The 23,903-nt window shown below is 47.0% G+C and overlaps 1 protein-coding gene across 3 annotated transcripts in view; it reads right to left on the bottom strand.

Moving 5' to 3' along the window:
* The window catches only part of GYS2 (glycogen synthase 2), a 610,704-nt gene that overhangs the window by 9,810 nt on the left and 576,991 nt on the right, over nucleotides 1-23,903 (bottom strand). For all 3 annotated transcript variants that reach the window (XM_086920470.1, XM_086920476.1, XM_086920482.1), the window contains one exon: nucleotides 19,923-20,003. In XM_086920470.1, coding sequence (XP_086776596.1) covers nucleotides 19,923-20,003 — 81 coding nt within the window. The remainder of the gene's footprint in view (nucleotides 1-19,922; nucleotides 20,004-23,903) is intronic.

Raw genomic sequence — 23,903 nt, 5'->3', positions numbered from 1 at the left:
CAAAAGGTCAATGTCCAGTTGTGGTTCATGGCTCTTTGCTGAATGCCCAAATAGTTCAGAACAACTCAATTCCTCACTCCATACCATTGTTTTTAGCCAACTGTATCGTTCCCTTAATCATGCTATTACATTTTTCTACTGCACCATTGCCAGCAGGACCATAGAGTGATGTGGTACAGTGTTTAAAACCCATGTGCCTCAAGAACTTTTCAAATGCCCCAGCCACAACTTGCACCTCATTGACAGTTATAACAGATTGGGAAGTCCTTCTCTTTGGAAAATGCTGTCTAAATTTTTTATTATGGTACACGAGCCAATGTGCTCCACAATTTCAACATCAGGCCAGGTTTACTGGAGGGGTCAGCTTCCCATAAATGAGTAGGAGTGCATTTGGAATGCTTTTACTGTTGGTGCTTTTCTCTGGTTGCCCTCAGACTGAGATCCCCGAGATGAGGGAGGGTGACATGTGAATCGATTCTGCAGTTCATCTCTTGGGATCCAGCAGAGAGAGTTCCTGGAACCACAGGTATGAAGAGGAAAGTTCAAGATTCACACACAGCTACCGAACAGGTTCACAGGATTTGCATTGCTCTCTTTCTCTATCTCACCCTCACACTACCCTCTCCCTCATCACTTTTCCATGTCTAGCTGCATCCCTACTTTTGTGTTGTATTTTCACCCTAAGTGGGAAGGGTATGCCCAGACATGGGTCCTGTGCTCGCTACGCCACTGGTTTCAAGCTAGCCTGGTTGATGAGGGGTGATGTCCCGAAACAGGTTTCAGGATGCTTGCTTTACAGTCCAGGGAGGACCTAGCCTGGCAGTTCGGCGGGATTGTTCACATGGGGAATAGGGTCAAGGCTGATTTGTATGTGGCTGGGTCCAAACTAGAATGGCGTGGCGAGCAAAATAATAATGTGTGAATGTTTGAAAATGTTCAACATTCCGTCCATCATATTTTTGTGTTGCATTTTCACCCTAAGTGGGAACAGTAGGCACTGACGTAGGTCTCATTGCTCGCTAAATCGCAGGTTTCAAGCTAGCCTGGCTGATGAGGGGTGATGCTCCGAATCCTGTCTCAGGATGCTTGTTTTCCGGTCCACAGAGGACCTGGCCTGGCATTTTGGGCAGGACTGTTCCCATGGGGAACAGAGTCTGGGCTGATTTGCATATGGCTGAGTCCAAACTGAAATGGCGTGGTGAGCGAAATACTGGCTTAAACCCAGATCTGACTGGGGGCGAATGTTTGACAATGTTCAACATTCTGTCCATCATCTTTTTGTGTTGCATTTTTACACTAAGTGGGAGGGTATGGGGGGTGTGGGTAGCTGCCTGAGATGGTGGCTGTGTTCTGGTAGAGCTCCGGACCCTTGGTGGGGATTAATTCTCCTGTGCTGCATTCCCTGATTGCTGGTCGACCCTAGAGATCGAAACTAATGTCCCGGAGTTCCCTGCCTCGCTAACTGCCCCGAAGTTGCCGCTGGACGTTGGCGTAGAGGAGGTGGGAGCCTGGGCCGGCCCACTGCGGTGACCAGGAGGAGACCTGGGCCGGCCCACTGCGGTGACCAGGAGGAGACCTGGGCCTGAAGTGCAGAGGAGGCCCGTCAGTGGCGAGGGCGACCTGGTGCGCTGTGGGATGGGGAGAGGCCCGCCTGGTCCTGGGAACCACCACGAATGCTGCAGGACTGAACCGGACGCGTTGATGGCCGGATGTATGCTGCACCCTGACTGCCTTAGACCCCAAATGTGACCTGGGCTGCCTCACGGTGAAACCGCAGTGTTGCCGCCGCGCGGCAACTCCCGCGCGGCTTCTACGAGTGGCGGCGCGGCCGGGGGCCTGGATGGCCCCGCGGGTCACCCGGCGCACTGGCAACCATCTGCTTGCCCCGTGAAGACCCGAGGTGCCTGGAGCACCGAGCCAAAGCGCTTAATGCGGCCTGCGCTGGCCTGGACGGCCTGAGGTGAGATGCCCTTCCTTAGGATCTGGGACTTGCGGTGACATTTGGGTATTGAACACAGGCCGGTGGCCCTTTCATCGTGCCCAAGTTTCTCCAGATTGCACCCTACTGCTCATGAGACCTTCTCCCCCCCCCTCAAGGCTGGTGATACCACAGCAGAGACCCTGTGTTGCTCCCTGCCTCACCACAGGGTGGCATAAGCACTCGTCCTGAGCTGGGGCCTTCCTCTCATTCCTCATACCGGCCTCTTCATGCAGTGCCCTTACCGCAGTCCACGGTGCTGAGTATGTGTATGGTGGGGCATGACGGGATGACGCTGTACTGCGCTGTAGGCGAATAGCCCCCTCCCAAGTTCTTGGCAGATTAAACACGGCCTGAAGTCTATGCTGGATGACCGAAAATTCCCAGCCACAGCACGATCCTCTGGTCTGGCACTTCTGCGGCTAATCCTGCTGGGGCACATCTCCACTGACATCAGCGTGGAACCCTCCCAGTTGACGCCGTTAGGGGCCTCTCCGGTCGGACATCCTCACCCAGGGCTGTATCTTCGGAGGTTCTGGAGGACGCTCCTGATAAATTGGACCTAATTCTAAAAGAAATTCGAGATTCCAGGGCGGCACTGGAACTGCAAATTGGCTCGCTCACCACTGGCCTTACCCTGCTCAGAGAGGACCACTGGAAATTGGCTGACACAGTCAAAGACCACAGACAGTCCTTCACGGACCTCGAGTCTCTGCTAACTCTACGACGATACGTCAACTGCAGCAACAGATGACTGGCCTCCTTGACAGAGTGGAGGATGCGGAGAGCAGAAATAGACGGAACAAAATCCGCGTCATTAGTTTGCCAGAGCGCTGTGAGGGTGTCAAGGTGGCAGACTACATGGAGGCATGGCTCAGGGACAATGTGGCACCAGAGGGGCTCTCCCCGTACTTTTGTGTTGAACGGGCCCACAGAATATCAACCGGACCATCTATGACAGGCGCACCACCTCGCCCGTTAATAATTAAAATCCTGAATTATAGAGACCGTGATACGCTGCTACAAAAGGCGAGGGAAATATCACTGATCTAGTTTGTGAACCACTGTATCTCGTTGTACCCTGACTACACCAGCATGGTTCAGAGGCAAAGATTGTCCTACTATTCCAAGCAATTTTAACTTTATGAACTTTCACATGAATCTAATGTACTGACAGATATATTCATTTATCTTACAAAGTGCACACACATATTAAAATGTGAGCCATTGATTTAATGCTCTAAAGTTGTCCTGACTATGGGCCATATGTATCAAGCCTTTTTTGATTCGCAAATGCCGAAATTCGCCAAATTCGCATACCAGAAATGGACAGAGCCCCAGCTACAGAGAACCCACAGCCGTAGCCAAAGTAACATGATCAAAAGAGCACATAACGTGTGGAAATAAGACCCTAAGCGACCCAGCTGTTGTGTTCTGCGAAACACGTTCTAGTGTCTCGACAGACACAGAGTTAGTAGCCACTCCCCTATGGTAGTGGGCACACTTGCACCTCACACGCATTCCTCACAGGCGTCACGAGTGACATGAGCCTGTTAATAAAAGGGCCTGGGTGCACGGGCTCGTGGCCAGTTACGACCCTATATCACCATGTGTCAGTGTCGATCATTCATTGTCATGCGGGCCTGAGGCCCAACATAACATCAGCCAGCCAAACCAATGCCAACATCCAGACCAAAGGGAAGCTCACCAAACTGAGGAGCCGGAACCGAGCCCAGGCGTACAGACAGAGAAACAAGCTGACAACCCTAACAAGGTCAACAGATTATGAGTAAAACACTGAGAAGAAAGGACAACGTCGACCAAAGCTGCCGGCAAGGATGCACGTTCCAAAACCACACGCAGAAGGTATAGGACAACCCACATCACTTGTGTGCACTCCGAAGAAGTTGAGGAAGCCATCCGGCACCAATGCAGAAGGATCCCCAACCCAAAAACCAGACAAGGGCGCAAATATCATAACAGACGAACAACAAGACACAACCTGAAGGCCACATGAAGCAGCAGCTCAAGCCAAGGCGATCATCCCTGGCCTAAGGGACAACAACCCCTTGCCAGGACTCCGAGATACAAGATGTCGACAGGATCCAACAACATAGTCCAACGTAATCCACAGCACAGTCAAAATTTCATTTCAAAAAGGTATTTTGAATTACTAAGTCGTCCTCTTTCCACATGTAAGTTATCTGATTCTGTTTATTTAATTAATTCTTTGACTTTATTTTCATATATATCATCGTAGTATAGTGCACAACTGAACAATAGGTATTAAACATCGGGAAGCAACTGAAATATGCAGGCGGTCTCCCATCCATGAACCAACCCGGGCCGACCCCATCAAACTTCAGAGAGTAGACGCAATCAGCATGGCAAGGCATGGTGAGGCTCAACCAGCCACATAAAAATGCCAACATCCCCCGCCACGCGAAGGAGCATGCAGCGTAATACTGAAGCAGGAAGGCAAAAGGCAAGACCCCAAACGTCTTGCCACAGCGACCCAATCCAAACAGAGCATTGTGCAAGAGAAACACACAAATAGTGTATGAACCACTGCCTGCTCGTATGGCAACATCGTAAGGAATATATTCAATGAGTCCAGCCATCAGGACAGTGAAAGCAACCCCTAAGTGACCTCTGTAACTGCCCTCCCTTCCTCCTTTTCAGGCTCTCTCGCATTGTTTTCAGTGCTGGTATTGGGTGTCGTCAGCGTGTAGAAGGGGAGAGCGAATGGGAGGAAGGGTTTTCCCTTGCTACCCCTACCTTGTTCTCGGAGTGTCCAGGACGTATTCTCTGGCTGGAGTAGCTCTGAAATGCCACTGATTGGGGTTGGGCCCTCAACCTCGTCCTTCACTCGAGTGTCTTGAGCCCAGAATGGACTTCTCACGAGAGTGCGTAGTGGTGAAGCGTGTGACGCATCACTGCTACGTCCCCATCGTGAGGGCTGGCCAAAATGATGTTCAGGGCCGTCATTGGTAGCGCTCGCGCGCTACAAGATTGGCGGCCCTGGGACGGACCAGCAACTAACAAGGAAGCACAAACGTGGGACATTGCAGCGGCAACTGGCAGGGATGCAGGGATACTGAAACTACTGTGACTGACAGTAGTGTCAGTGAGTGTCCCCAAATAAATTATAAAGGCCGCAACAACAGGCCACCAGTGCCGCGCGGCCGCCCTTAAAATAGTGTCGCCTTGGGCGGACCGCCCAACCGCCCCCCCGCGACGCCGCTGACGCTGTCTTGTCTCCTTGAGAATTTGAAACAGAGCTCCAATCATAAATTAATTATATAATATTGTTCACTCCTTTCAATTTTAAACGCACAAAGCACCTCTTTCCAGAATATTCACATGGGTCAAGCTAATATGTTTTGTATTTTTAGTTTGGTAACTAGTTTTAATACCTGGAAAATAAACCAAGCACTTTATCAAGAGTATCTTGTGCATTATCTATCAAAGCTATTATATTGTAGGCCTGCTGACTCTTTCGTATGGCGTATGGAGTATTGAATTTTGAACCTAAGCCAATTCACCATTGGTCTTTTTAGAGTACTCGCAATAGCAATGTTACAACGCGATACTTAAATCGTATATTCTTTTTAAATACCTTTTAGACTTTGGTTTAACCTGATTACTTGGTTTAGAAATGTTAGAATGCATGATTCATGCTTTTAATCAGGTCCTTGTTGTGGTGCCCAGGTGGGTCAAAAACTTTTTATAAGAAAAGAAAGAAGACAGTACAGATACATACAAATGATCGATTTTATTCGATGATGTTTTAAATTTATGATTTTAATGAACTGAACAATAATTCATTATGTCCCTCAAGTGCTTGCCCTTTCTCACCATGACATCTCAATGGCCAGTGGGACTGTATGTTAAAAATATATTTAACATACCTCTCAGAATGCCGTGTGTGTACCTGAATAATTGAGTTTCCGACAATCTGCAGATATCTTATTTAGGAGGAACTTAAGCATTTTCAACTCTAGCCTTTTTCCATTAATCGGGCTAGACCATTATTCTCTAAAATTCTATTTAGGGCCAAAAACGCAGAAATAACTTGCAGCATAAGGCCAGTTTTTCATTCTAACCTAGAAGGAGGGTAAACAAAATATCCCTGTAGAACAATTGCGATCATTTTTTACAGCAACTTTAGGGAAGTCATGGAATCTTTGGCACGCAACATGATTGTTCTTGCAGGCCAGGGGGGCCTTTGCCTAATCCAGTCCAGTCCCTGAGCACTTTGTTTTGCAGACTCTGGCTTCTCCTTTCAGTGAGCAGGGCAGGGACATCAGACGCTCCGCAGGAGGCGGAGCCAGCAATGTGGTGACAAGTACAGTCCAGGAGCACTCTGTTGACAGTCTTCTCCTCTCTCTTCACAAGGTGCAGGGCAGAGACATCAAAAGAAGTATTTTATCATTCCGAGTTCAGGCATACGAAACTTGACTTTCTACCATGCTCTCTGAGTCTCTTAGGATTATAGAGTGTAATAATTCCAGCAGCCCATTCTGGCCTATGGAGAGCAGGTAGCCTTACAATAGTGAAAAACGAAAATGGCTGTAATTCACTATTAGGACATGCGTCAAACACATCAGGGCTTGTCCTACCTTATGCTTACAATGCACCCTGCCCTTGGGCCTACCATAGGGGTGACTAATATGAAGTTAAGGGAAGGTTTAGGGACTGGCAAGTAGGTGCACTTGCGCAGTCAGCATGACAGTACCACACTGCACGCAGGTTCTGCAAAGGCAGACCTTAGACACATTTTAAAGGGCTGCTTCTGTGGGTGGCACAACCAGTGCTGCAGGCCCACTAGCAGCATTTGTATTTACAAGCCCTGGCACTCCTGGTGCACTTTACTAGGGTCTGACAGTAAACCAAATAAGCCAAACATGGAATCCAATCAATGTATACACTTTTCATAGGGAGCACTTGCACTGTGGCACTGATTGGCAGTGGCACAGTGCCCTGAGCAGCTAACACAAGCAAAACATATGAGGCACATCAGCAAAAAGTGGAAGGGAAACTCACGCCAAGGTGCCAGGTCTAACACATGTCCCCTCCAGCTGAAATGTGGGGAGAACTACCCTACCCCAGGGAGTTCTTCATCACTAAGGCGGAAAAATCTGGACAGACCATCAGCATTGGCGTGATCTGTGCCAGGGCGATGTTCCACCGTGAAGTCCATACCCTGTAGGGAAATGGACCACCTCAACAGCTTTGGGTTCTCAGCCCTCATTTGCATCAACCATCTGAGAGGCCTGTGGTCTGTCTGAACCCGGAAGTGAGACCCAAACAAGTAGGGTCTTAACTTCTTCAGTGCCCAGACCACAGCAAATGCTTCACGCTCAATTGCACTCCACCTCTGTTCCCGTGGAAGTAACCTCCTACTAATGAAGGCTACAGGTTAGTCCCAGCCCTCCTCAGTCATCTGTGAGAGAACAGCCCCTACACCATGCTCTGAAGCGTCTGTTTGCACAAGAAATTCTTTGGAGAAGTCACATGGCAGTCTTCAGGGTGCCAAAAGCTTTCTGACAGGTGTCAGTCCAGACCACTTTCCTGGGCTGCTTCTTGGAAGTCAGCTCTGTCAAGGGTGCAACAATGTTGCCATACCCCTTGACAAACCTCCTGTAGTACCCTGTGAGTCCTAAAAAGGCCCTCACCTCTGTCTGGGTCTTCGGGGGTTTCCAAGCCAAGATGGTTTCAATCTTCGGTTGGAGAGGCGCCACCTGGCCGCTCCCCACTTGGTGTCCCAAGTACACCACGGAACGCTGCCCGATCTAGCACTTACTCGCCTTGATCGTGAGGCCTGTCTTGCGCAGTGCCCACCACACTTCCCAGAGGTGGAGCAAATGTTCTTCCCATGTGACACTGAACACTGCCATGTCATCCAGGTAGGCGGCACTGAATTCCTCCAGCCCAACCAACACCTGGTTGACCAACCTCTGGAAGGTGGCAGGGGCATTCTTCATCCTAAATGGCATAACCCGGAACTGGAAATGCCCATCTGGTGTGGAGAATGCTGACCTCTCTTTGGCCCCATCAGTCAAGGCGATCTGCCAGTACCCAGATGTTAAATCAAACGTGCTGAGGTACCGGGCAGCCCCTAACCGATCAATGAGCTCATCAGCTCTGGGGATGGGGATGGGGTGCGCGTCAGTCTTGGTGACTGAATTGTGTCCTCTGTAGTCCACGCAGAACCGGAGTTCGGGTGTGGCACCCGCCGCTGCAGCCTTCAGGATCCAGACCACTGGGCTGGCCCAAGGCCTGCTGGAGGACTCAATCACCCCAAGAGCAAGCATCTTTGAGACCTCCTCTTTGATGCAGGCCCTGCCCCTGTGAGTCACCCTGTAAGCCTTGTGCTTCACAGGTGAACTGTCCCCTGTATCCACATCATGGACGCACCAATCAGTGATAGTAGGGACCAGGGAAAACAGGTCAGAGAACTGTCCCATTAACTGGCGGCAGTCATTCTGTTGTTCAGGGGTCAGGGTGGGTGAGAGGTTAACTCCATCCACTGACCTATCTTCCTCTCTGTCCAGGAGGTCAGGAAGAGGCTCAGTCTCCTCCTCCATTCCATTATCTGTGGCCGGGAGCATGCCCACTTCGGACCTCTCCAAGTGGTGTTTAAGGTGGTTGACATGCAGGACCCTCAAGGGGTTCCTGGGAGATTGCAGGTCCACCGGTAGGTAACTGGACTCTTGCGCTCCACAACCTCAAAGGGGCCTGTCCACTTATCCTGGAGCGCACAAGTCTCCACGGGGACCAAGACCCACACCTTCTGACCAGGCCGAAGCTCAACCAGAGTGGCATTCTGGTCATACCACCGCTTCATCTCCTCCTGGCTGGCTTCCAGATTTGCCTCAAAAAGCGCTCTGAATCGCCTAGTCTGGTTCCTGAAGGCCAGCATGTAGCTATATACATTCTGGGGAGGTTTTATGGGAGATTGCTCCCAGCCTACCTTGACCAGACTTAGAGGTCCTCTCACGGGGTGGCCATACAGGAGTTCAAATGGGCTGAACCCTAGGGATTTCTGTGGCACCTCGGGGTAAGCAAAGAGAAGGCATAGCAACAGGACGTCCCACTTACGCCTCGTGGGTTCTTCCAGACCCATAATCATGCCCTTAAGAGTTCGGTTGAATCTCTCAACCAACCCATTTCCGTGGGGGTGGTAAGGGGTGGTGAATTTGTAGGTTACACCACATTCTTGCCAAAGGGATTTCATATACTTGGAAATGAAATTGGTGCCCCTGTCAGACACCACCTCTAGAGGGAATCCCACTCTGGAGAAAATTCCCATCAGTGCCCGTCCCACCACGGGGGCCGTCCCTGTCCTCAGAGGGATGGCTTCAGGGTACCAGGTGGCATGGTCCACCAGGACCAGGATAAACCTGTTGCCCATGGCTGTCCTGGGGTCCAGTGGCCCCACAATGTCAATTCCCACTCGCTGGAATGGGGTACTGACTACGGGGAATGGCTGGAGAGGAGCCTTTTGCTTCCTCCAACTCTTACCACTTGCCTGGCAAGTCTGGCAGGTCCTACAATGAGCATCTGAGCTCCTGTGCATTTGAGGCCAATAAAAGTGGGTGCCTTTCGTAGGTCTTGTCCTGCCCCAAATGCCCTGCTAATGGCACATCGTGAGCCAGCACCAGTAAGAAGGCTCTGAACTTCTGGGGTACCACCAGTGCACGGGCTGACCCAGGTTCAGCAACTTTAGGCTCTTAATACCGGAGGTCATTCTCCCAGTAAATGCAATGTGTACCGCACTGGTCATCATTGGCCTGGTCTGCAGCCTGCTGCTGCACACCCATGAGAGAAGGGCATTATTTCTGCTCCTTGCAGAATTCCTTCCTGGAGGGGCCTCCTTCCTGCTGCCAAAGGGTCAGCTCAGGCAGGTCCCCCAGTTCGGCTATCTGTTCCCCGGTAGGCTCCAGGGCATCCCCCTCAAGGTCTGCTTCCTCCTGGGCCGTGGGAACTTCAGGGGCTGGTTTCCCGCGCCGCCTGCGCCCTCCCTCTAAGGCCGGTTCCTGGGCCTCTCCCTAGGGCTCCAGGACCTCTTGAGCACCCCTACTGGCTGCCATTGACCGGGTGGTCACGTACACCCTGTCAGGTAAACCCACCATCCTTAGGTGAGTTGTCTTCTCCACCTTTTCCCAAGGGGAGTTCTCCAAGTCATTCCCTAGCAAACAGTCTACATGCATGGCAGTTCTCACAGCAGCCTGCAGAGTACGAGAGACCGCCCCCCACTCAAAGGGAACCTGAGCCATTGGACATTGACTCTCAGTGTTGTTAGCATTGACAACACGGCAGTATGCATGGGGTACAACCTGCTCTTGAGACACCAGGTGCTGCCGGACTGCAGTCACACTGGTTCCTGTATCTCTAAGAGCCTCCACCCTTTTGCCATTGATGGTCACCACCTGCCCATATTTCTTAGTGTTGGAGGGCAGGTAGTTCTCAGGGACCATCTCACTGTCTCTTAAAGAGACCAAGGTCAACTGGACGGGGTCCCACCCACCTTGGACTTCTACCTCCTCCCCAAAGGCTACACTAGCCATCTGCCTGGGCGGAGCACCAGTGGGTGCTGGTTTACCAAACAGGCGGCACTTGAAATCATTGGCAAAATGACCCAGTTCACCACACTTGTAACACTTTATGGGCCCTCTTTGAACAGGGGTACCTGTCGGGGCCCGGTCTGTTTCTGGGGTGGGGGAGTCTGAGAACATTTCCCTTGGTTCCCTTGGGGACTACTTTGGGGCCTCTTCTGAAACTCCCTCTGTTTATCCTTGTCCCCCCACTCTTCTGCTAGGGACCCTGCCCACCCTTGGCGGAGTCTCCACTTGACCCTTGTGGACCCTGGTGCTGACCCAGTGGTCCGCCTCCTCAACAAGCTTCCTAGGGTTAGTCAGATTGCTATCAATCAAGTGCTCGAAAAGGAAAATGCCCCTCTTGTCTCTCACTACAAAAACAAAAACCATTCAGCAGACGACATTAGATGGCAAGTAATTGACATAGGCCTAATACCGGAGAGAGGTGGGGATATCTTACAAATCCTACAAAGACATGAGTGCCATTGGATAGACCGCATTAACTCTATTAATCAGGGTCTAAATACTGCTGAAGAATGGCGGGGTTTTGTGGCTATTCTGACCTGAATATTTACCGATTTATCATCAAAGTCCTGAATATAAGCAGCAGCATGATGGTGAATACTTTAAAAGCGTTGCACTCTTTTCCAATCCATGCGGCCATAGCTTGACTAAGCCCATCCTCACAAGGCCCTGTTTTCATGTAGCTCCTGTTGTCCTGCGGTGATAAATGAGGGGCCTTCAGATCCGACCAGCAATGCAGATGAGGCCCTCGGTTGTGTTGTGTAAAATGTACTATCGCTTTTGCCTGAGCTTTTTATACCTCTTTTAGAGACTCACAACATGGGTCGTTTGCAACACCCTGCTATTTTCATTGCTTCTGCCTGACCAGCCAAGTCCCTGTAGCACTGGGCTGTGTTACTGCAGCCTTGTGCAATGCAGTATCCCTCAGAACAACAGAACTTTATGGAAACGACTAAAGAAATGACCATTGCCAAAGCCAGGCTCCACATGGAACTCATTTCATGAGCCTGCAAGTATGTATAAAGCAAAGGTTTTGATTGTATAGGGCCATCATCAAGGCTGGACTGGGAACCAAAAACCGGCCCTTGCAAAGTACTTAGCCAGCCCCCCCACGCCCCCGGGGGGTGGGGGTTGGGGGTGCGACCGCGCTCTTTGCCAGGGCAGGTTTTCGGTCGATTTTGTGACAGGGCCGTTTTTGCAGCAACACTGCAAAAACGGCCCTGTAACAAAAACGGCCCCCAGGGGCCCAAAAACGGGCCCCCACCCTTGCAGCGCACCAGGGGATTGCCCGTTGCCCGCAATGGCCAGTCCGGGCCTCTGAAGCTATAGTGTTTATCTGATGTACTAAGAGCATGAGCGAAAACTGAATGCTGCAGCAATACTTCCTCATAGTTTGTGAGGACAGCTGCTCATTTGGTTGGGAAGCTGTTAAGCCTGGATAGGGACACTGGTTTACTATGATATGAGAGTGCAGGAAAGCAGACGGCTCAGCATGCAATAAAACGTATCAGCTCTCACCCTTAAGTGTGAGGCTGAACTTGCACACAGATTCCTTTACCCTGGTTAGATTAGGATTGTGGTTGCTCAATGACCCTAAACCACACTTACTCAAGATTTGTTTTTTATTTTATTACCAGCTCGAAAAGAGAAAGGCACCCGGCCAAAGTGTGATCTGCCAGATACAAGCACCGGTTCTTTCGAGAAGGGGGAGGAGTGAGGAGAAGCAGAGTAAAATATAACTCTGTTTAATAAAGTGTATATGCTGTAAAAAGATCTCCCCAGCTTCATTGGCTGTTTAACTGAACAGCCATGTTTCTTTGCTATTCACAATCATGGTGTAGCTTAGTGAGTGAGAGCCGGGCAGTGGGTGAAATCCAAATATCCCAACTGAAAAAGCAGTGGGCAACAGGGTGAATGGACGAGGTGTCCTTGATTTTGGATGGACTGTTCCCAGGAGGAGCAGGGTCCGTATTGATTTGCCTAAGGAGGGTCTCTGGGACTGATTTAGAGTTTGGTACACAGGTACTCCATTGCAACGGTGACGGCATACCCTGTCTTGCAAACTCAAGGTCTTCCTGCCCAATCTTGAGTAAGATAGACCACAAGTTTTACTCCGCCATGTGTAAAAACATCCTACAATGGCCTGAGAGAGTAGATGCATCCGGAGGTAAGGCATTCGACTGTCCAAACCTATTAAAAGTGAATGAAGGCCTAGTTTGTTTTTACTGTACTTCACTGCCAGATACATACAGACATAGCAGATCTGACGCAGTGCCCCCAGGTTCAAATACTGAGACAAATATGCATTTAATTGGAGGGGGGGGGAGTCATACACTAAACACCTCCTGTAACTACACCACTGTTCACAATAGACATATAACCAGACTGAGCAAGATCTCATCATCACCCTCCTTATCTGTGGGATCACACCTTCCTTTGTACCAGCCTCAAAGGCGGGTATTGTTGTCTGATGAATGAAAACAGAGTCCTCACCAGGCCCAAAGTTTAGGTGGCTGGCCATTTTAACTTCTACCTCTGAAGTATAGGTAACATCCAGGACAAGCAAGTCTAGTTTCTTTACCATCATAGCAGTAGATGGATAGTGAGGTGTGGGTATATGTCTCTCTGAGGTCACTGGAGAGGCCACACAAACTGCTGACTTCGTCACTATATGTAGTTTCAGTATATAGGATTTCATTTTTAACTTATTTATCCGCAAAAGGATCACTATTGCCACCTGACTTCATATTACGTTCCTTGGGATGAAACACAGCTTTTCATTTCTCCACTAGAGATTTATGGAGGTGTGAGTAACCTTTTCATGAAATGTCACATGCAAGAAAAGACCATGGACCGTTTGTATCCTCCCCCTCGTTACCTCCAGGGTGTGTAGTCTAGAAGTGCGAGTGCAGCCTATTGCCTTGCTCGGTTTCCCGATGCCTAGGGCAACCACCTTCCTGCAGGTCATTAAAACATTTTTTCCAATCCAAGATTTTTGTTGCAATCTTGTTTTGCTTTCCCTGTATTAATTAGACCAACACACCTGAAATCAATGATTTTTAGGTGGAAAGTTCAGGTCTGGAGGCACTCTTCATAATGACCTGGGGGGAGGAGACCTTCCTAACTTCCCCTCTATGCCGAGCTCTACTACCTGCCCTCCCTCCAATTATGTCTCTCCCATCACTGCCTGTTCACACGTTCTTGGCACAGCATAACACATCTTCTATGTCTCTCCTCCTGTCTGTCCCTACACACCCTGGGCAGTAGCCCGATAAGCTTTGTGGGCTCTGGGCAGAATCGAGCATTTGTTTTTATGTCTGCAGTTTGTAAAGTGAATTAATTTAACCTGATATTTCTTTGAGTTAGTACATTAGTTTAGTTAGACAGCATGGTTCAGAAACAAAAGGAGGCAAGCCTGTTCACTTTTTCCCAGCTGGTCTGACTACAAATCAAACCTTAACTCAGAGAAATATTGAGTTAAGTTAAATTACTTTACACATTAGAGGCACATACAAACAGGAGTTCAACTCTGCGATGCCCTCTATCTCTTTTCCTCGTTTGCCCTATACTCTACTTAACCTTCTTCTCCACCTTCCTATCCACCGAAGCTTATTCAATAGAAAATTGGGGTCTTCCTGCCACTACTGCACAGAGCCAAGGGGGTCTTTTCTGCCTCTTTTGAAAGAACTTGGAAAATCCGTGTCTGGTGTCAAGTTTATCCTAGTCAAGATTTCTAGCACAAGACTATTAAATCCAGAGTTCTGTTAGCTGGTAGAACTTTCCAGACGGCATTTCAGACTAAGGGGATCATCATGACCTCTGCCGATAAGCCACCAAGTGAACCATGCTGGCCTGCCCTATTTAAAGTATCATACCTGTTCAGCAAGGAAATGTTACTGAAAGTGCTTGTATCACTTCACATTAATTAGGGGGATTGAGTTGCACAGGCTTAGGGTCTGACGAGTTCACGAGGAAACTCATAATCTGGTGGGCGAGCAGCAGTTGACTTTGGCAGTGTGGGAGTGGGCCCCCGTGGCAGTGCCCCGCTCCCACACTGCCAAAGTCAACTGCTGCTCGTCCACCAGATTATGAGTTTCCTCGTGATCAGGCAGGCAGTGCTTTGGCGGTCTCGCTTCAGTGCAGTTTAAAGGCTCATATGTGAGCCTTAGGACTACAGTGCCGAGGGAGTTCCAAAGCACGTTCCTGCACGGCATGCCGTGCAGGAACTGGGGTATATGCACATAGGGGGGCACACCATGTGCCCCCCTGCATGTATCCCCAGGCCCGGAGGCAACAGGGGGAAGTTTCCTCACCACCACCCTTTCCATGGCAGGCTCACCTCAATGAAAAGGTTAGCAGTGAGGAAAGTCGTAATATGCCTGGTGGTGCCACAGCTGCACCGCCATCATATTGCGATCCTAAGGCCTACATGCCACCACCGAGGGATAGCGGATCCCTGGCAGTTGCGACTGCCCCATGACGGTCCAGCTGTCAGAGTCAAAATACGGCAGTCGGACTGCCGGTGCGTCAGTTGCCGCACCACTGCTCCACCCCAGGTTTGGCGGTCCACGGACCACCAAACTCGGCATCAGGCCTTAAGACCTCAATGAAGCTTAAAGTCAAGGTAAAGAAAAGGCTCAAGACTTGGAGCGCAATAAAGCGCAGATGGAATTTCCTACAGTCTGTCAGAGAATGTTCTCATCTCTAGCTTTGGGTAGCTGATGCTGTTTTTTTGTTTTTGTATAGTTGTCTTTGGAATTCACAAGCCTGGTTCCCCTATTTAACTTTTCTATAGTTCATGGCCATTTATCCTTTTTAGTTCTTGCCTACAGGCCGCGGGGGCGGTCTTACCAGCTTCATGTAATTAAAAAAACACTGTAAATAAAAATACATACATGTGTACAAAGAGGGAATTTACAGCCACATGCATCAAGCGATTTTGGATTCGCAAACTGTGCGAATCACAAAATTCAGCCGTTTGCGATTCCAAAATCACTTTTTGGGATGCATTAAACAATTGTGTAGAAATCGCAATTTTTTGCGATTTCTAAAAATGCGATTGCATTTAAGGAATCACATTTTTACGATTCCTTAAATGCAATGCATGAATGTTTTAAAAAATGCGAATTCGCAAATAGGGGGAGCAAATTAACACGAGGTTGAACCTCGTGTTAATTTGCGAAATCTTTCAAAAATGCTCAAAAATGCATTTTTGAAAGTGTCATGTTACACACACACATGTCCTTTGGACATGTGTGTGTGAAACTTGCACTTACAAAAACATTTCAAGGGTGCAGATGGGGTCCTTTGGACCCCCCTCAGCACCCTTGAAATGCATTAACAAATTGCGATTCGCAAAATGAAAATCGCAAAATGTTAATGCCTTCCCATTGATTCCTATGGACCTTTTGGCCCATAGGAATCAATGGGAAGGTTTTTCTTAATTGCGATTCGCAAAATGTGAATCGCAATTGAGGAAAATTAAGAAATCGCAAAAATATTTGCGAATTATTCATGCATTGCCGTTTGCGATTTCTAAATTGCGATTCCCTAATTTTCGCAATTTAGGAATCGCAAACGGGTGCAATGATGCATGTGGGTGTTAGTTCTGCCCTCTTAATTTGCGATTCTTATTTTGCATCTAGGATATAGCATGGGGCAATCAGTTAGCACACTTCAGAAATTGGCTTCTTTCATTGACCACGTGTACATTTACGTAAAATTAAGTGCATTTCAGTACCAGGGCTGATGTACACATACTTTAGTTTGCCACTGCTATTTTCTGTAATTAATTTTTTATCTACCTCTTGTGTTAAAAGTATCTTCAGGTTGCAGCAAATCAAATAAACATTTTTTGCAGTGATGACAATCATTTTCTTGTGATATGCATCACTGTTCAAAAGGTTTTCTATACCTGCTCTACGTACACCTACCTCATATCAGGTACCTGTACTGGCCTTTTAAAATGATATGTAATTGCCATTTTTTATACATTTTAAATGTTTTCTGAAGACAAATAATCACCATATTTCGGTGACAGTATTTTGTTTTCTTTTTTATTTTGTAGCATAAGCTTGCAGTAAAAAAAAGCAATGTACTAGCTTGCCTTGACATAACATATATAAAGTGCTTGTTCAAACACTGGGGCTTCTTGTAGCTGAACAATACATTTTTCTGGTTACAAAAATAAATGCTTTTCATTTTATTGACATCAGAATGATGGAAGGCTGAGTGGACACAGTGGAATTCAAACCTGTTACCATGAGGCAAACACAGATTCCTGGAGTAGACACACTAATCCACTGCACCGCCATAGCAGGCTTGGCCGGACGTTTTGGCTTTAGCAATGTTTGTTTTATTATTTTCCTGTACATAGAATTCCTAACTGTTCGATATTGTTTAGAGAAATGCAAAGAAACATATATAGAGTAAGCAGAATCCACAATTTTGCAGCAGATAGGCGTTATACATATGCTAGTTTGATTTGAAACTAATTTCTGAAACACTGAGTGCACGTGTTCACAGCCTGATAATTACACACCTCAAAGTGCTTGGAAGAAGTGCTAGTGGTAAAGTGATATGGCATTAGAATATGTAAAATTGATGGTTGAGGGAGTGAGGGTGGTGGGTGGCGGGTGAGGGAGTAGTGTGATGATTAGAGCATAAAACTTTGAACAAGGGCAATTGTAAGAAAGGACATCATTTTGATGTGACTGCACCCATTTTACCATACCTGATTTTTTTGATTTAGGACTCTGTGGGCCCAATAATAATTTCGGCCGGGAAGCCTCAGACTGCTCATTGTAGGTTTAAACTCCAACCTCTGTATTACAATGAGGGCGGTCAGAGTTTGACCGGCTGGGAAATTCGACTCGGTTCAGATGGGCTTAAGGAGCTGGCCAGTCGGAAAGGCCTGATAATCCCTAAAGGATGGCATTTCCGCCGTCAAAAGTATGATACCACTTTCCAACAGCATTTCCATGTCAGCCTTTCTGGCATAGAACTGCTGCTGGAAAGTGTCTTGGCTATAGCAAATGGAAAAAGTAATACACCAATTATACAATTTAACTAGTGACACAGCTATTCACTGTCACAGTGCATGTTCTCTGCTTCTAAAATGGCACTGTCAACACTTGTTTTACCAATGGTCTATTTAATTTTCCTGTAAAGCCAATAGAAGAAGGTGCAGAATGTGTGCATATGGCACAAGTTAAATGTCATATGTGGGCTGAATTTGTGTTTTCAAAAGCCAACTTTACATCTACAGTGGGCACTACTGTACCCTGGTTAGAACGATGTCAATTTTATTGTCACAGATTGACCCTAAAATTGTGCGTTGGTACCCCACAGGGCTGGGTGCTTAATATATAAAAATACAGCATACAACATATTAGGAATAGTATGCCCTCAAAGGGTACAACTGTCCAATGTTGTTTTCACTGCACCAGTAAAGATGCATTTTCATTGACCAGGCTAGCTATAAATAAAATCATAATATTATAATTTGCCAAGGAAAATTATAGTATAATGATTAAATCATTTGATTTACTAAGTTTCAAAAATCGAATTCAATAGTCAAAGTATATTTTTGCTGAGGTTAGTGGAAACAGGACCTTTTGCTGCATATGAGAATACAAGTATTGGTTTTGGACCATTTAGCCTCATAGACCTTTTCCTCAGGTCCAATATACATAATTGGCTGGTTGTTTTTTACCACATTCCCAGAAGACAATTGTTTGGTCTCTGGGCCAAAGAAGACAGAGTTTTGTCACCAAGTGGTCCACCGCCAGAGATTAGTCATCGGGTGGGAGCCGAAACAGTTGGCTGAACAAAGGGTGGCCTTATCAGTTCTTCCTTTTACTTGGACCTGCCAAATAGGGCTGGTAGCATTTGCTACCATTTGTTCCTAGAAACCTCTCAGATGTCTTGGCTCCACCAGAAGGGAAAACACTTTTGGCCCAGGCAGAGTGAAGTACATCTCATTGTAATAATGCAGTGGCTTGGTGAATGGAAAGAGCAGCTGCGGCCCGTGGAGGGAGCTGCGGCAGAGAGGCGGGGTGGGGGTGCTAAAAACCGGCATATGGCTAATTGGAGGTAAGTAAACAATTTAATAAATAAAACGAATTTCGCAGCGTGCCCTGCATCGCAAAATGCGATGCAGCGAGCGCTACGATTTCGTTTTATTAATTAAATTGTTTACTTACATCCAATTATCCATATCAGCCGTGGCCCATGGAGGGAGTTGCGGTGGGGCAGAGAGGCGGGGCAGGGGAGGGGCAGGGTGGGTGGAGCTAAAAATTGGCATATGGATAGTTGGAGGTAACTAAACAATTTAATAAATAAAACAAATTTCGTATTGTGCCTTGCATCGCAAAATGCGATGCAGCACAAGCTACGAAATTCATTTTATTAATTAAATTGTTTACTTACCTCCAATTATCCATATGCCGTCTTTTAGCACCCCCCACCATGACCCTCCCCCGCCCCGCCTCTCTGCCCCATCGCAGCTCCCTCCACGGGCCGCTGCTGGGAAAGAGCTTTTCCGTGTGTAGGCTGGTGGAACCATCTTGTTTTAGGGCCCATGGGAAGTGTTAGAGTAAACCATGAAAAGTTCTGTAAAAGAAGGTGAGAAATTAGCAATAAAGTAATCAGGATTGGATGTAGAGAAATCTCTAATCACAGACTAGAGTGCAGGATAACACTCTTACCTCACCACTACCTCCACAGAACGCTTCTCCACCTGGGAAGAAAATATCTTTCAAGTAGAACATTTTGCCTGGTTGCTGAAAGAAAAATACTGAAATAGAGTCACTACTCCTACTGGAACCTAGGCTTTGCCGCTGCTATCCAAGTGGTTGACCCTCTGCTTGCAAGCTCCAGGGACACAAAAAGCATAAGGACTCCTTAGTCCACAAGGGCGCAGCTGATCATTGAGGATTCAACCATGCAGGAGCCTTATACTAAGGACTCACTGCAGGAGTGGCAAGCAGGAGCAACAGGACTGGGAAATGCTGCTGAGGCTTCCATGGGTATTGTGCAACCTTGACAGACACAACACCCAGTTTTGTCACAATCAGGGCTTTTTGCCACACTAAAATCTGACTCATCAGGACTTGATGGTGAAGTTATATGGCCTGATGGAGCTATGCCCGGCTGCAGCTGCCAGCCTTGCCTTGCTGGTGGATTTTGCCAAGTAAAAATTTGGTTAAGTCAAAAAGTAGAATTAAATTGTATCTTTTAAAAAATGCTATTCCCGTTTAAGCTAAGTACACTTATAAGTTAAATAATAACAAAGGAATAATAAAAGGCAAACTCACTTTTGGGGGTGCATTTGGTTCCATCCCGAACTTTTCTGGAAATGCTCTGCTGAGAGAGAGATGCCGAGCATGCTTGTAGAACTAAAAGAAAGTGAAAAAAACGTGTTAGAAAGACAAAAAAATAATTGTTTAAGGTAAACAGTACAATAAATAATAAATATGTTTCAAAACCTGGTTGGATATACATCTGTTTGAAACACGTTCCAGAATACATGCATATATATCCCATGTGTGCAGTACAATGCTCTTCATGCCCCCATTAAAAATAAATATGTTTATGTTAATTAACCGGCGCTATCTCCAACTGGCGAACCTTAACAGAGAAGTTTTAGAAACCAACTAAAATGTATTAACCAGAAAAGGATAAAACACTCAACTCTTTTTTGAACCTTTCAAAATGGAGTCCGTGATTATCTGGCCATCCAAGACAGATTCCATTGAAAGAGCGCCTGCCGAATGGGGCCAGAAACACCAGTCAACATCAGTGGAAGAGCTGATAGAGCAAATTTCTCCCTATGCCAGATTCGAGGGAGCTCATAGGTTTGTATCAGCACACTGGCAATCAGTGTTCCTCTGGGGCAGAATCAACACTGCCCATTGGTAACAGGGACTCTAGTGCATCTTTTCCTGGGTCTTAAATGCATATCAGTTCCATGGTTCGCAGGGGCTCGTATACCAATGCCATATTATGCCGCTTAGCAGAAGTGCATCAAGAAACTGAGACACTCTCCGTAGTAGACACAGGAAGTGGGCGAACAGGAAGAAAGGTGCAGAGGGGCATTGCAGAGAAGGAGACGCAACCAAAGAAAACAAAGGGCACATTTGGAGATAAAAAACACATAGGGGCTCATTACGATGGCGGAACGATCGCCACTGCCGAGCTGGCGGTGTCGATCGTTTCGCCATCGTAACAAGATTTACCCACCGTCATATTAGGATGGGGGTGGGTATCGCGGCGGACACAAATTCCATGTGCCGCTTTTCCATCGGTGGCAATCGTTACGATTGCCTGCCGGGCGGAGCAGGGCCACTAATATGGTGACGGTGCCTAGCAGGCACCATCCGCCATATTAGGATGTGGGAATAGACAGGCCTTTCCATTGCTGCGATGCTGCCATGGAAAGGCTGGCGGGGATTTGCTTTGGGGGCCCGTTGTAGGCCCCCTCTGTGAAGGGGGACGGTGGAGGGTGAACTGGGGGCGTATCTATTTGATATAAGGATACATTCCTGCCATTTTACACATCTGACCCTTTGAACGCTCGAGAGGATATATTGTTGCCGCCAGCAAACGCCGTTATTGAGGCACAGAAGCCATTTATTATGCAACGTTCGCGCAAGTGCTGCAATTTTCAGGGCCAGTGATTTTGGATATTATTATCACCCTGACGAAGTTCTTTGTAAGAACAAAACGCGTTGGCTGCCTGATGAAAATCTATTTGAATAAAAGAAGATTAAAAGAGAACGTTTAACCATAACAACATTGGATGGACATTTCTTAATTGATTTGTTTTTTGTAATTCATGTGAGGTAATGCGATCCACAGTGGGCATAAGTTTTGTTTTTGGTTCAATGAGATCGCCCCTTGGGGACAACACGGGCAGTGGAGGTGCACACCACGAGAGCTAGGAGCTCACAGTCTAATTTCTACTTTGAGAGGCGGGGCGTGCTGCCATTGGAGAGGTGCGACACACACAATCGGATTGTGCGTAGTGTTGGGTTGTTCCACTGTTTGGTTGCCTATTTTACACATCTTGGTTCATAATTTCATTGTATTACATTGTTAAATTGGAACTTGATTGCGTCTTCTAGCAAAACAAGACCAAACAACATGTATATCTTGTCTAAATAGTCTAAATCTTTATATATTACCTGGATGGGGTATACTCAATAGGAGTCACTAATATGACGAGTCGTAATATATGCATATTGTCCTCGGGTGAGTGTAGCCGTGACAGATTAAATTATTATGTACACCTCACACTTTTTAGCCTCTATATAGGTTTGCATTATACTTCTTACCCAATAAGGAAGAAGCAAATTTCCGTTTGACTTTCTAATACAGACAATTTATGAGCCACAAATGACTAAAATGGCAAGGATGTATCCTAACATTCAAATGTTTAGATTGACTATGCAGATAATTCATGACTGGATAGACGCAAACCTTTTTGACTTGTAACTGATATGAATGGACTATAGATATCAAATTTCTATAAGGCAAACTTTGAACATTGATAGCAATTTATAGGGGTTTCTCACTGTATGGAATTGGGTTATTAGCTGTGATGGGTGAAAGCCCCACTCGAGTAATAGACACAATCCTTGTAAGGGTGAACCACAAAGTCAATAAATAAACATTTGCTTAGCCTTCTAGTACCTTGCCACAAAAGCAGGGAGGCTTATCTGAGAGGCAATATGTAAGATATTTCTAAACACTCAACTAGCAATAAAGTGAAAACTCATCAGATGAAAAATCCCAAACCAAATATTTTTTTGTTAATTTTGATTAATATTTTTTTATTAAAATAAATATCAGAAAGTAGAACCAGAGTTATGAATTTTTATAGGTGAAAATAGCACCAAAAAGTACATACGCCATTCCCAGGAATCAGGTGGTGCGGGACCGGGCGAAAGTCACCACTCAGGCTGTCCTCAAAAGAGCGCAAGTCGGATACAGGGACAAGGATCACCCCAATAAAGAGTTTACCTTCTCTGAATCGAAGACCTTGCGAGCAGCCAGAGCTGGAGCTTTGCGCTGGCCGTGATGAAATCTTTGTCAGCGCAAGGAGCAGCTCATCACTGGAGCTTTGTGTTGATGGGAACGTGGGCGTTCACGATTTGGTGCACAGAGCAGGTTGCCATTGGAACTCCTCATTGGCAGGAAACACAGGAACATTGCTAATGAGTGGAGCCAGCTTAAGATTGAACTCCACATTTCTGGATTTTCACACGCAGACCCGTTTTGAGACAGAAGGAGTACACTCTGATGCCAGCCAAGTGTCCAGACCCTAGGGGGCACCTCTTGGGGATCAGGTCCCTCCTCAGCAGAGGCTGGCAGTAGATTTCAGGCAGCATGTGGTGATGGTGAGCTGGCCAGTTGCAGGGAATGCCTCTGAAAGCTTTTTTGTCCATGTAGCTCAAGCAGGACATCAGCCAACCGATCCCTGGAGTTACTTCTGGGGATCCTTGGTTCAAGGCAGTCTTGTCTTCCTTCTTCAGACAGCAAAGCAGTCTTTCTGAATGTCCAAAGGCCAGGAGTGTTCTGATAAGAGGTTCTGGGGGTGCTATTCTAATCAAAGTGACAGCCTGTGGGTGGAGGGTGTGCACTTTTTTTAACTGTCCCATTTTCTGTGTCTTCTTCCAAACTGTCTAAGGTAATAAAGGTGAACTGCATTGTGAATGGCAGGGCAGGCAGCTTTAGATGTCAGGAAGCTGGGGGGTGCACAACCTTAAGGCTATCCTTTTGAAGCTTAGTAAGGGTTGTGTAAAACTGCCAGGTCATCCTGCTCAGGAGAGGAACACCCAGCCCCTCACTCAAGAGCCTTTTATACCCATTTCTGGAAGAGATACACAACACACCACAGCAGAGCTATTCACAATCATGTGACCGTGAACACTGGCAGAAAGACACATTTGGCTTAGACAGAAAAATGCCAACTTTCTAAACATAAAAGTGGGATAGGCAATGCACTGCGTTGTTGATAAGTAAGGTGAAATTGAATCTTCACAAATATGTTCATGTGAGTTTAAAGGTGCTCCAACTGGTGGCGTAACCGTCCGTTTACGCCAGGTTTAAGACTTAAATACGTGTGAACATTGGAAATGCGCACATCCCAGTATTTGGGCACTCCCTCTGGTTCAAAGAATCGTTTGACTCCATGTGATTTTATAAATTTATTCGATTAAAGTTGTTTCTTATTTCAAAAGTTCATCAGTAGGATTATTTTCATCCAAGTAACTATGTTTATCACAAAATCATCA

Source organism: Lissotriton vulgaris, chromosome 1_1 (assembly GCF_964263255.1).
Source record: "Lissotriton vulgaris chromosome 1_1, aLisVul1.2, whole genome shotgun sequence".
NCBI classification, from domain to species: Eukaryota; Metazoa; Chordata; class Amphibia; order Caudata; family Salamandridae; genus Lissotriton; species Lissotriton vulgaris.
Note: the sequence above shows the minus strand (reverse complement) of the source record. Positions and strands in the feature narration are given on the sequence as shown.